At 37.9% G+C, this 13,465-nt stretch overlaps 3 protein-coding genes across 3 annotated transcripts; 2 read left to right on the top strand and 1 right to left on the bottom strand.

The window, feature by feature from the left end:
• Positions 1-110: 110 nt before the first annotated feature.
• LOC663951 (uncharacterized protein) lies at positions 111-6,804 on the bottom strand. Its single transcript, XM_969978.5, has 4 exons — positions 6,602-6,804; positions 3,512-4,121; positions 3,212-3,462; positions 111-696 (listed from the first exon to the last, which is right to left on the bottom strand). The coding sequence occupies exons 1-4, from the start codon at positions 6,630-6,632 to the stop codon at positions 170-172; spliced, it is 1,419 nt and encodes a 472-aa protein (XP_975071.2). The 5' UTR covers positions 6,633-6,804; the 3' UTR covers positions 111-169.
• An 888-nt stretch (positions 6,805-7,692) lies between these two features.
• Positions 7,693-11,926, top strand: fl(2)d (female lethal d). Its single transcript, XM_008198626.3, has 4 exons — positions 7,693-7,903; positions 7,965-8,171; positions 8,316-8,440; positions 10,914-11,926. Exons 2-4 carry the CDS (start codon positions 7,991-7,993, stop codon positions 11,565-11,567), a joined length of 960 nt encoding a protein of 319 aa, XP_008196848.1. The 5' UTR covers positions 7,693-7,903; positions 7,965-7,990; the 3' UTR covers positions 11,568-11,926.
• An 86-nt stretch (positions 11,927-12,012) lies between these two features.
• On the top strand, positions 12,013-13,463 carry RnpS1 (RNA-binding protein S1). Its single transcript, XM_008198625.3, has 3 exons — positions 12,013-12,171; positions 12,402-12,515; positions 12,566-13,463. Coding segments are annotated over exons 1-3 (936 nt in total). The 5' UTR covers positions 12,013-12,169; the 3' UTR covers positions 13,386-13,463.
• Positions 13,464-13,465: the final 2 nt, after the last annotated feature.

Consider the following 13,465-nt stretch of genomic DNA (forward strand, 5'->3'; position numbering starts at 1 on the left):
ATTGAGCTGTGATCGATTGCAGCGACCCCTGAAAAGTCACGAAGACATTACCACACCGTTATCACCACGAGGAAACTTTCCAGGTCACAGTTGCGACACAAAAACACTCGGATCGTCAAAAATTTATTTAAAAAAATCACAATATGTACAAGTATAAAAACAGTAAAAATCACGCTAGCACCTCCTTCTCGTTCCTCCTCAACGGCTGCATCTCCTTCTCCACTCGCACCTCCTCGTCCGCAGAGTTCCACTTCTGTAACTCCCCGGTCCCCAGTAGCAGATAAACGAGGGCCCCAGTGGCGTACGTCCCGACTAGAATCCAGAAAACGTACCGCCACTGCTCGAAAGTCTGCTCGTCTTTGGTGAGGATGGCCACGATTTTGGTCGACAGCCAGCCGCCGAAGGACGAGAGGGTGTTGGCCATGCCGAAGATCGTCCCCGAGAAGTTGGGGGCGATGTCCAGGCCGTTGGAGAGGTAGCCGGCGGTGACGGCGCCGTTGAAAAACAGGGACGCGGTGAATACTACTACTGTTATGACGGGGTCCATGCCCAGGAAGGCCTGGATTATCATGAGGAAGCCGGGGGTCAGGACGGCGAACGTGGTGAAGGCTTTGCGGGTGGTGGTGCGCGAGAGGCGGCCCGATTTGAGCAGTCGGTCCGCGAGGTAGCTGGCGATGACGGCCATTGCGTATTTGCCTGGAATTAAGTGGGAAAAATCGGTTTGTATTCGTAACAGGCGTCAGAGGGTAATTAAATGAATTAACTTTCTCTCTGTCGCTTAGTCCAACAAGGATACGTGAGAAGGACGAGGTGTTGTTGGGTCATTACTGTGATTAAAAGTTCGGAAAAATTACCGTAATTTATTGCGTAAAATGCACTGTTTTTTGATTTGGTTTTCCGTGATTTACAATAAAAAATACTAAAAAAACGCTATAATACCACTCCCTTCATCATTTTTTTAACCTTTTTTTAATCAATGCGTATGATAATGACAATTGGATAAATATGCGTGAGTTTATTAAGATTTATGCATTACACTAGCGGTAGCATTTTAATGGCAAAAAATTACTTTAATGGGGTAATGAACTTAAAAAAATACAATCTTTTGTTTATAGATATTTTTGTTTATAATTATACTGTGTGGTCCAACACAGCTTACTTAATATTAAAGTTGGAGTTTTGATATTTTGTAGGTCTTATTTTTACTCTGGGCCACATTTAAAATTTTTGATTATACAGGATGTCTTAAAAAAGTATGAATTTTTTAATGGTATGCTCTCGGATGCCTTCCTAGCTTCTTATTAAAAAAAATTTTAAGTCGGTTAAGGGATTACTGTTAAAAAAATAAAAACCAAAAAAAATCGGTTTAACACCTTTAGTTTTATGAATTAATAAAAAATAGAAATAATGTTTTTTTTGATGACATTATCATACGTACGTCTTGGACAAGGTCTAACGTATTAATTAAGTTTGATTGATTTGAATTACTAGAGGGTGTTTACACTTTATTTCCAAACTTTAAAATTTAAAGCCTTTTATTTTGTTTATTTTAAATGACAACCCCTGTTTTTATTTATACCAACGATAAATAATTAAAAAACAAACATTTTTTGTAATCACAACCCTATTGCAAATCCTAACACATTTGAAGTTGTTTGCCAAAAACAACTATGTTCGACTTTTAATCATTAAAGCATTAATTTGTCATTAACAGAATGAGTTTTTAGTAAATAGAATTAAAATAAAATGGTCTAAAGTTTAAAAAAAATGAAAATAAATTGTAAACACCCTGTAGTAATAGTAATTGAGATTACTACAGATTTAATTAATAATTATAAGTCTGTTAGACCTTGTTCAACACGTACCTTATCAAAAAAGCACTTTCTATTTTTATTATGTTTTAAAACTAAAGGTGTAAAGCGAATTTTTTTGATTTTAATTTTTTTAACAGTTTTAACAGTAAACCAATTTGAAAAAACTTTAGAGACATAAAATAAACTAAAAAGGTATCCTAATGAGCACAAAAAATAATAGCATGCTATTAAAAAAAATATTATTATGACGTCATACATTTTTGTGTACTCCAGTTGTACCATTTGAAAATAGAATTCAGAATCGCCATTCAAACACTTATTTTTGATCACTTGTATTTCTCTCTTATGCTGGATGTTATTTAAAAATTCTACATCATATGCCAACCATTTATTTTAAATAACAAATAAAAAAGGTAGGTGTGTTTAAGCAAGAAGGAAGATTTTTAAAATAAAAATTCAAGTAGTAACAGAAAACTATAAGAAATTTAATAAATGTATTACATTTTATAACTTAGATACACGCGTCTATGATCAACCGCTTACGGAAAAAAAAGATGACCTCGGGGATAGCCTTTTGACACCTAAGTAGTTATCGAATTTTGTTAATTTATATTCTTATCTCTATTTTTATCGCCAGCTCATTGCATCTTCTCTTGTTAAAAACGTGTTTCAAAGAATGATTTCCTCATTCAGATTTTTTACGCTTAAAATGATGGCAATATCAATGGGAACGGAAATACTTGCGTATCTATCAATCATGCCCTACTTTGCGTTAGAAACAGTAAATAATAAAACATCCCTATGCCCGCATAAAATTGTTTTATTAACTTTTTCGTTGACCGTTTGTTAATTTCAATATTAATGAATGATTTCGTCCAAAAAAGGATGCGTAAGGACGTTATTAATGCACTCCTTTTCCGATGACATATAACACTGGGACTTAAAAAACGCTTTACAATTCATCACCTACCATTTTCAAGTCAGCAACGAACGGTCCCTTGAGGTAGAATTTGGGTTATTATTATAAATAATAAATTATAAATAAAAACTGGTTGTGGTGTTTTGTTAAAAAAATTCTAGAAAATTTGAATGTGGAAAATAATAGTATAATTCCACAATATTATTGTATTTTTGTTGTTCTATTTTGTAAAATTTTGTTTTGCTTTATTGATCATGTTTTGATTTTTTGTCCGAAGCACTGATTGCGACACTTTACCAATGATTTGATGAGAGGATGAATATTTTTAAGAATAAGTCTGTTCGTCATTGTGTGAGTTCGAGGGTCCAGCCCGAAGGACCAAAGTCTGAGACCCGACAATTTTATCGGAAAATTAATTACACCATAAAGTAATTAACAAAAAAACATAAACACAGATAATAACGGACTTCGCACTCACCGAGATAGGGCAAACTGGACAATATCCCATTCTTCTTTATATTAAAATGCAAGACATGGTCCATATAGGACGGCAGTTGATTGACAACGGTAAAGTAGCAAAAAACCGAACACCCATGCGTGATAATAATCGCCCAGACGGGCCCAGAAGTAAAAATCTTCACCCATGGCACCTTGGACGGCTTCACACTTTTCCCGCCACTTCCCTCCGCGATTTTCGACTCAATCTCCAACTTCTCCTCAATCGTGATTCTACAATCACCTTTAAAAAAATGAAAAATTTTGCGTGTTTTCTTTTTACCTGGGGTGTTGTGCCGGAGAATCAAACACAAGCAAAAACCACGCCACCGACCACACGATCCCCACCGCCCCCGTCACGTAAAACACACTCGGCCACCCAATGGACGAAATCAAGAACCCGCACACGGGCATCGTCAACGCCGCCCCCAGCGAGCTGGCCATCATGTTGGCGATGAACTTGGACCGCTCCATGGGCGGGATCCACTTGGCGGCCATGGGCAGGATCGCCGGCCACGTGGCCCCCAGGAAGAAGCCCAGAAAAGCCCGTAAAACTAACACTACATAGTAGTTCAAGTGGCACGCGGCCGGGGTGAGTACTGTTATGAGGCTGGCGAGGAGCATGCCGCCCCCGAAGACCCGCCGCGCCCCCACGATCTCGGCGAGACGGCCACCGGGAAGCTCCGTCAGGACGTAGCCCCAGAAGAAGCTGCCCAAAATGTCGTTTTTCTGCGCCTCCGACCAGTCGAAGCGCGTGCTGGTGGAGGTGGTGTTGGTGTCGTTTTTCTTCACCATGTCCACCACGGCGATGGTCATGTTGACTCGCAGCATGTAGTTGAACATGAAGCCGAGGATCACCATGATGTTGAGGACTTGGGTGCAGGTCAGCCAGTCTGTCAGTTGAAGAGGAACAAAAATACAGGTATTCTAAATAAAGTACTTAAGTATTTAGCTAAGTGAACGTTCATTTTGTCGAACGTAGTGAGGAAAATAATTCAGCTGAGTCACATAACTCACAAATAGTGAGCGACACAGTTATGGAATAATCTTATTATGAAACTGTTTTTTTTTTTTTGGAAAAATTGCTCAAACAGGTCAATTTTTCTTTTTGAAAACTGTACCATTTTTGACAAAATTTATTTTTTCATCATTTGGTTTTTGAGTAATGACGTCATCGACATTTTTTTGAAGTGGGAACCCCTGATTTTTTTTGGTCACTTTGATAGATCTTTTAACTGTGGAAATAACTGTACCAAAATATTAAATGTTACACGTAACAACAATACTAACATAAAAAAAACAATCTTACTAAAAAAATTTTTTTTCTAAAAGTAAATTGTATTTACTGTGTAGTTGTGTAATATTTTTTGTTTTAATTATTGCTTATTTACTTTCTTTTTTTTTTGTAAAAGGACTTTTTTGTCAATTATTCCGTCAATTTATTATGATTAATATTATTTTTATTTGAGATAAAAGAATATTTCACTATTTCATTTTAAAATAATTATGAATTCTGAAGCTGTTCATAACCTAAATTACGAACAATTTCTGGTCTATGCATAGAAAAAAAAATTGGCCACAGTTATTATAACTGTGTTTAAATTAAGAATTGACTCCTTTTTGTGTTAAATATTTGAATTTTGTCTGTTTTTTATTAATATTATTTACTTTTTCAAATTTTTAAAGTTTTTTTCTTAGAAAATGCTGTTATTTTTTATGTGTCATTTAGTTGATTGGTATTTCCATTTCACCAATTAAAGAATCTACCGAAATGGGATTTACATTAAAAAAAATGTCAATGACGTCATAACTTAGAAACCAAAAGATTTACTAACGAAATTATTCAGATAAATTGATAATGAACAAGAATTAGTTTTGATATAATATTGGTATTATCTTTACCACATTCCCAAGGGTATGGATATCCTTGACCCATTTTATGATTTTACATAATATCTATAAGTTATATCAAAAATTCTTAATAATATTCTTTTAAATAGCAAACGATCGTTTTTATTCGTTTTAGTGTAAGACATAATAGAAGAAATTGGTGAATTGGGAAAAGTAAAAGCCCTTAGAATCAAAAGTTGAACTTCTAGTCTATGACTTTATAGTTGAAAAGTACAACTTTTACCTGTGATATTCAGTCATAAAAGTTGGTACTTTTGTGATATTTGCGGATAAAAACAGTTTTAAGTCTACATTTTTAAAGTTTGTATGAACTTCGTGAACGAAAATAACTACATTATGTGCAAATTGACGGATTGTTACTATTTCTCTGGACGTGAATGTCCTCGTTGAATATGGAATTTGTTAATTTATTATTGGTAGCAGGTAAGTATTTTTAACTTTAATTATTCAGTCAAAACACTTTTATGAAACAGGTAGGTAAAAGTTTCTTTACCCGTAGCAAAAATTCGAATGACTGCTTTATGGTTGTTGGCATCATTATCACATTTTTTTGCCAAGTTTGAGAATTAAAAAAGTAGAAAGTCGAAATTTTAAGTAGTATTTATTGAGACATTTTTATTTGATTATCTGTTTTAATTGCTTTTATAAATTAGATTAGAAAGTATGTCACATCAGGACAACGTATTTTTTAAGTAGTTTTTCGTCGTCAAATTAAAATATTGGGAAAAACTTAATTATTATAAAACTGGTTCAATTTCTATTTTACGTTATTGAGTGGTAAAGCACATTTGGAAATATACAGGGTGTAATAGGTAAATCGCTAGAAACAAGTTCTTTTGTTTGGAAAACACTAAAAACAGCAAACAATATTGAAAAAAATACAGGTCTACAACTGAGAACTTTCAAAATCGATTTCCGTTGAGGTGCTTGTGAATTGTGATTAAGTCGTCACATGTCCATAAAACGAACAACAGTTAGGTAAATTTTATTGTGTCTGTTTTTTCCTATTCTTGTCAAACAAGCTAAACTCGTCTTGTAGTAAAAAAGAAAAATAAAGAAAATAAAACATAAGTGGAATATCAGGTTCTACGCTTATTTTTAGATTTTTGCGATCCCAATGTGGGTACTATCATTTTACATAAAATTAAATGTTAATGCAAATAATAATTTATGTTACAGTTCAACCTTTCTAACGCCCAGCCACATATTATCTAATATTTACGATCTTTGTCAAACAAATTTCACAATCGCATAATTCGAATCAAACCACCTGCCGGCGCAATTGCGCCACTTATTCAAATATTTGAAAATAAAAGCGCCGTTATTCGGCCCCACGTGGAGTGCATGCCAGGACCGGAGATCACATTAGTACAAATTGAATCAAATTAATTGAAACACCGGAAGGGGAATTGGCGAATTAGCCCTCCCTACATCCGCCATAAACCCAGCCTACTTGACTCACCTGCCCATTTGCGCGTCTTCGCCGAAGCCATCCTGAAACGGGACACTTTCACACCTTAATAAATAATTTTGATAAATTAATTAAAAAAAATCTCAAACACCCGTCATTTATTATTTAGGTGCACGTCTAATCTCTCGAAGTAGTGTCCGCATACTCGTGTTTAACCAAACGGCGCTTACAATTTTTACCGCCTTTGCTATACCTCCAACGACGTCACTCACCGGTTTATCCCCTCCAGAAGCGACGACATCACGCGATTGTGGACGAAAAACGAATTATTTATGAGTTTGCGGCTTAATTAATTACATGTGATTTGTCTTAAGTGTATTGATCAATTTACGGTGGCTGAGAGTATCGTAAATAACGAAATTTGATAACGATGACAAGGATAAGGGAGATAAACAGTTTTTGATTGATTTCTTTACATTTATCACGTCGGAAACACGTCATATATGCGTTAATAAAGCCGAAAATTAACATTTTGCAATTATCGGACCTGAGGTGTGATGATTAATTTCACAAAAAAAGTTACATGTAATGAAGCCTAAATAAAGACACGATTAAAATTCGCTATCTACCACAAATATTTTGACCGAAATATTTTGTAAACGCAAAGCCGATGTAATGAATTTATTGATGATATGTCAAATAAAAATTATTAATAGCAGAAGAATAGCAAACAAGATAAAAGTAAATCATTTCGACAATTTCCCGAAATTTAACGTGATTTTGGGTAAATGAATCCAAAATTTTTGTAATTTTGCTTAAAAATGAAACGGCAAGTGACAAAAATTTATATTTTTTGTATTATTTTCCACAGTCATCTACACCATAAGTAACAATAAATACTGAAACTTTTTGCCTGCAAACTCGAATCTTAATTTTTTTATTCAGCTGTATTTCAGAAGAGATCATATGTAATTCAGAGTAACAAAGATCTAATTCGTATTGGAATATGTGTTGTTGGGCGCAGGCCTCGTAAAATGACGCGAAACACCCTATGCTTTTTGCTTGATCAATTGGGCGTTATTGTATGCAACCAGCAAAACAGGATGTGGTGTCGTTAGCTTTGAGCGTTGCTGTACCGGCGTCCAGCAGCCCGTCGAAGTCGCTCGCTGCGTTACCGACGGCGTCCAAATGTCAAAAAGTGAATAATGGCGTCTAATTTCAGTGTGTCCGTTGTTTTATGCTGCGTTCCCTGTTGATTTCAGATGTCTCACCGTTGGCCCCGCGTCATTTTTCGTGTTTACGTTCGAACATTGCCTAAGTGAGAGCCCACTTTGGGGCAGGCACCGCGCTCAAGTGAGTATTTTCACCGCAACCTCCTTCAGGGATAACAATGGCCGCCGGGGGCACGTTGTAGCTTCAGTCGAGGCTTGATTCGGCAGGATGTCGGAGGGAGGGAGCGGGCCGGAGGCCCAGCCCGGCAGCCCCGCCGACAAGGCCCCCGCGAGAGTGCTGGTGAGCGAGTCGGAGATGGGGGCCCTCAGCCCTGCGGAGTGGTGCGGCCGGTGGAGGCAGCAGGACGCGTACATCGCGGCCCTGGAACGGCGCCTGGCCCAGCAGGAAGGTACTTAGTTCAGTTACTCTAGTGTGTCTTTCAGTGCCACCACCACAAAAATTCCTTGTCAATCTCTATGTCTGTTTTGTTGATGAGTGGTGCAGTGTAGTGTCGTTCGTGCATCGGTGAAGTGATAATGCGTCGTGATTGCAGGCGAACTAGAGGACCTGCGCCAGACCACGGACAAGACACGAAACCAACTCAACGAGTCCCAGCAACGGGAACGGGTGTTGATGAGGCGCTTGACTGCCAAAGAGCAGGAGACGCAGGACTACGTGGTCAGTAATCATTTTATTTGCCACTCAAATGTTCTTAAGCGCGGGGTGGGTGCCGGAGTGCAGACGAGCTTTTCTGAGTGGAATCGAATTCAAAGTGACACAGTGAAGTGTTTGCACTAGACGGAAACAATGACAAGGTGTCCACAATTGACCAGTAACTTTGATTTGAACGCTGAACTCAAAAACTTACTTTTCCCTAACGGGGACTTTAATTAACGCCGCACTATGCTTAGTATAGTCGCTGTTTACTTGGCCAAAGTAAACAGTCTACCAAAAATGACTAGTTTTTATTTGTGTTCTGTCTGTTTATTGTATTGTTCAGAAATGCGCCTGGTTTTAAGGAATGTTTGATAATTTACTACCTTGGATCAATACCATTCAGTCTTACAGTGAAATATCAAACGATTTACTTTCCTTCGTCAGAAATATCCGATCAATCACTTTAGTTTTTTCGTTGGCTGCTTTGGACTTCAGCCAACTAAAAAACTAAAATAAATTGCTCCTTCCGATCAGATATTGAGACAAAACATTTCCTGTTGTGTTTATTAAATAAGGAGATTATCTGCTTTTACAAAGTATTACATGTTCAATTATTTATTACGAGACTGATTAATGATTTAGGTTGTTTGGAATCCAAAATTTTATAAAAGAATAAAAAACTTGTCTACTAATGAATTGTGATGCTTTCATCCAAAATATTTTTACTAGGTAAAGAAAAGTAGGGCGAAGACATTCAAATACGATTGTGTTAATTACACTATCCAACAAATTTACTACTTTTCTTACTTTACATTATACTTCTTGTGATGTTGATTTCGAGAAATCGCATTTCAGGTTACACAAGTTTTTTTTTCTGTAAAGCAAAGTAAGTTAAATTATGAAAAGTATGCAGTCTGTGCTGATTTTTGAATGCAAAATCCAAATTTAGAGGAAACACGCACGATAACAACGTGATTTGTTTCGTTTTTAAGGAACAAATCGTTGATATTCAGTGCATTTATTAATAAAACAACATCTAGATGAATTAGAGAAACTATACTTTCAGACAATTTCGTTCATTTCTACGCGTAGTGTAGATGAAAATAACTTAATTTATACGAAATAAGTGTCCAAATACTGTGCTTTAAAGGGTCGTTTTTAAGAGAAGATAAGCCTTTCCTATTGAACGACACTATTAATAAAATAAACCGGTTTGAGGTATTTTTCTTGTTTTAAAGCAAAGAATTGTTAAAAATGAACTTATTTCAAAGTAAATGCCAAGATAGTGCTGTTTTATTATTCATTAATGAATCAAGTATCAAAATAAAGCGATTTGCTTCGTTTTTAGGCAAAGAATTGTTAGGAATCAACTTTATTATACGAGTATTTTCGTAACATGGTGCTTGAAAAAAGTAATTATGCGAAAAAGAAAGACCTATAGAAAAATAGTAAAAATAAATTTATTTAAAATAAATGCCAAGATAGGGCTGTCTTATTATCCATTAACGAAACAGGTATCAAAATAAAGCGATTTGCTTCGTTTTTAGACAAAAAATTGTTAGGAATCAACATTATTATACGAGTATTTTCGTAAAATGGTGCTTAAAAAAAGTAATTATGCGAAAAAGGAAGACCAATAGAAAAAATAAGTTTTAAATTTGGATTCTACATGAACAAATTAATAATTATTGTACTTTCTCTAGCAGTAAATTGTGCAATTTACGTAATATTCACTTTAAAGTTTAAAGGTTTGTCCTTTTTTATAAATTTTCTAGTCATTTAAATCTTTTTTGTCTTAATAAACATTTTGAAAGTTCCACAAAACGTAATTAGTAATAAAATAAATATTAAACAGACAAGAATTTGTTTGTGCTAAAGAAACCTTTGATCATAGGCAAACAATTTTATACATTAATATTTGTCTCGAAGTTTTTTGTGTTCTAATTGACATTACAACCTCGCAAAATGGATTTTTTCTTCATGTTTAGCAAACATAGGTAAGTTATGTTTGTGTAGTTTTTTACTGTTCAGAAATGTTACTCATTAGGTGCTAATTAAATTTTTAATGTTCTGATATGAGCGTTACATTGCCAATCCGTAAATAACTTTCAGCAGCTGTGATGTAATTTATTGTAAATATGTATTGAATTAGCTTATTGTCATTCTAAATTTACCGCTTTGTAGATTAAATCAGATTATATGAAATTTTTATCTAATTTTTTAATAAGCACAAACCTGAACTAATCTACGAAGCGAATTTTGTCATGAATCATTTTTCAATTTTTCATAAAATTGTGCGTTTGTACTAGTTTTAATAAAATCACCAGAAACGTTATGTTGAATAAAATGGTTAACATTACTTGTATATTTTATTAACGAAATGTCGGGGACGTAGACACCTTGTTATTGTAAGACCGCTGTGTAAACCCACTCCGAAAAATGGGCGCCCTTGCGATATTTTTTGTGTCAATATTAAAGAGTATTTTTGCTGCAGTGCCAATTGAACGAGCTGAAAAGTGCCCAAGCCCCCTCGGCCCTCCGTTCAACCCTGCTCGATCCTGCCGTGAACTGCATCCTTCAGCAGCTAAAAACCGAGCTCCAATCGACCCGTTCCGAGCTTGAGGACACCAAGAACGAGCTAACGGCGTGGAAATTCACCCCCGACTCGAACACGGGCAAACGCCTGATGGCGAAATGCCGCCTCCTGTACCAGGAGAACGAGGAACTCGGCAAAATCACGAGCTCGGGCCGCATCGCGAAGCTCGAGAGCGACCTGGCGCTGCAGAAGAGCTTCTCCGAGGAGGTCAGACAGAGCCAGAACGAGCTGGACGCGTTCCTGGCCGACCTGGACGAGGACGTCGAGGGCATGCAGAGCACGATCCTGTTCCTCCAGACGGAGCTGCGCAAGACGAAAGAGAGCGCCCAAGTGCTGCAGAAGGAGAACAGTACGCTCAAGCTGGCCAATGGGCGGTCGAACGGTGACAGTGTGTGTGAACAGGAACGGACGGACTCGGACTCCGAGGCGGAGAGGACTACTTGTGTGAAACGCGTGCGAAGGTCGTCCGTCCTCAGTATCGACTATAACGAGGACGACGCCCTCGTCATCAGCACGAACGGTGACGTCGCGATGGCCTCCGACCCAGAATAGTGAGCTGAGATTAACCCAACTATTACGCATATAAACTGACGAACAGTATATTCAATTGTACATAGAAATATACTAGCCTAATGTGGTTGTTTCGAATTGTGACTTCAATCATTACTAAATTGTGTTGATCACTGCGGTGCAGTTGCAGAATTTTTTCTATTAGTTTTGGCAACAATGCAATATTTTATTACTTTCCCCCATTCAAGGTGTTATCAAGGTGCGCTTTTTTATCCATTGTTCGCATTTTATTCATTCGACCGACTCTGTTTTAAATTTGTCAGATTGTATCATTTTTTAACGTTTTTATGTTGAAAGTTGTATTTATAAAATAAAACAAAAATTATATCACTTATTATTGACCACGGTGTTTTACTTGTAGCTGCGGGGGTGCAAAATTCAATCTCCCACCGTTGGTGTAGCAGTTACAAACTTAAAGTCACCAGAACAGCGCTACCAACATCAAGTGGTCGTAGTAGCGTCGTTTTGCTAATTTTCCACAATTACACAGTTTTTCATGTAGTTTTCATACTTCCGCGTTAATACAGTGAAAGGTTTTAGTTCTAAACTTGTCCCGACTTTACAGGAATCAAGAATAGTCAGAAATGTGAGTATTTACGTTTTGAGGTTATGTTTGTAGTCCGGGAGGGCTTTCCACGATTTCCTTGTAGTTTTAGCACATTTTAACTCCCATGCATCACTTGTGTTTGCTCGATTTGCTTCCTTCAAGGTTCTTCAAGATCAAGATAATTTGTATTACAACAACTGACTTGTTTGTTCACTCCCGGACACCATTACTTTTTACAAATTTTTTGAGTTGGTTTTTATTGTTCTTAGGGCAAAAATAGGTTCTGATACGGAAAAGGACGACAAGGATAAGAAGAAAGAACGTGGTAGGGACCGTAAACGGAAGAGTGAGTCTGGTTCAAGCAGCAGCGATAGCAGCAGAAGGTAACACCCGAGTTTGAAGAGTTTGTAATCACCTAAAACACTTGATTTAGTTCTTCCGACAGTAGCTCGTCCAGCTCGCGCTCTTCGAGCAGTTCCAGTTCGGGCAGCAGTTCCCGCTCGAGCAGTTCCTCCTCGGAGTCCTCAAGCTCAAGCAGCGATAAAGACCGCAGTCGCCCCAAACGCCGTTCGCGCTCCACCAGCAAACCCACCCGACGCAGCAAAGAGCGCAAAGACAAAGACAAGGAAAAGGAGAAGGAAAAAGATGTCAAAAAGGACGATAAAGACGAGGTCAAAGACAAAGACGTCAACAATCGCAAATCCCCAGCGAAAGACGACAAAAACCACACCCGTGGCAAGTCTCGTTCGCGCTCGCGCTCAGACCGGCGCAAAAGGCGTCGCAGGTCCCCCACGCCACGCCCCACGAAAATCCACATTGGGCGTTTAACACGCACCATCAACAGGGAGCACATTATGGAGATTTTCGGGACGTATGGACCAATCAAACATGTGGATTTCCCCAAAGACCACATCCACCCACACTTGGGGCGGGGCTTCTGCTACGTGGAGTTCACCAATGCGGACGATGCCGAAAACGCGATGAAACACATGGATGGGGGGCAAATTGATGGACAGGAGATCACGGCGGCTCCGGTGCTTGTACCCAAGCCGAGACCGCCCCCCATGAGGCGCAGCCCCATGCCGATGCATATGAGGAGGCCTCCGCCCCACAGACGCACCCCGCCCAGATTCCGGAGGCGGAGCCCCATGCGACCGATGAGGAGGAGCCCGCCGAGGAGGCGCCCCCATTCCAGGAGCCCCCCGCCCAGGCGCAGGAAGCACAGCCGCTCCAGTTCGAGCAGTTCCAGATGATTTTTTCGATTTTAATTTTTTAAGGTATTGTAATGCGTGAAAAGGAATAAAACCGGAATTAAGGTATTGATAATCAAAGA

The sequence above is a fragment of the Tribolium castaneum genome, chromosome 6 (assembly GCF_031307605.1).
Source record: "Tribolium castaneum strain GA2 chromosome 6, icTriCast1.1, whole genome shotgun sequence".
In the NCBI taxonomy this organism is placed as follows: Eukaryota; Metazoa; Arthropoda; class Insecta; order Coleoptera; family Tenebrionidae; genus Tribolium; species Tribolium castaneum.

Coding starts and splice junctions, on each gene's coding strand:
- RnpS1 (XM_008198625.3), top strand. Junction 12,516..12,565: donor AGCAGCGATAGCAGCAGAAG/GTAACACCCGAG, acceptor CACTTGATTTAG/TTCTTCCGACAGTAGCTCGT.
- LOC663951 (XM_969978.5), bottom strand. CDS start 6,632: ATGGCTTCGGCGAAGACGCGCAAATGGGCAG. Junction 4,122..6,601: donor GAAGACGCGCAAATGGGCAG/GTGAGTCAAGTA, acceptor TTCAACTGACAG/ACTGGCTGACCTGCACCCAA. Junction 697..3,211: donor GTCCAGTTTGCCCTATCTCG/GTGAGTGCGAAG, acceptor ACTTAATTCCAG/GCAAATACGCAATGGCCGTC.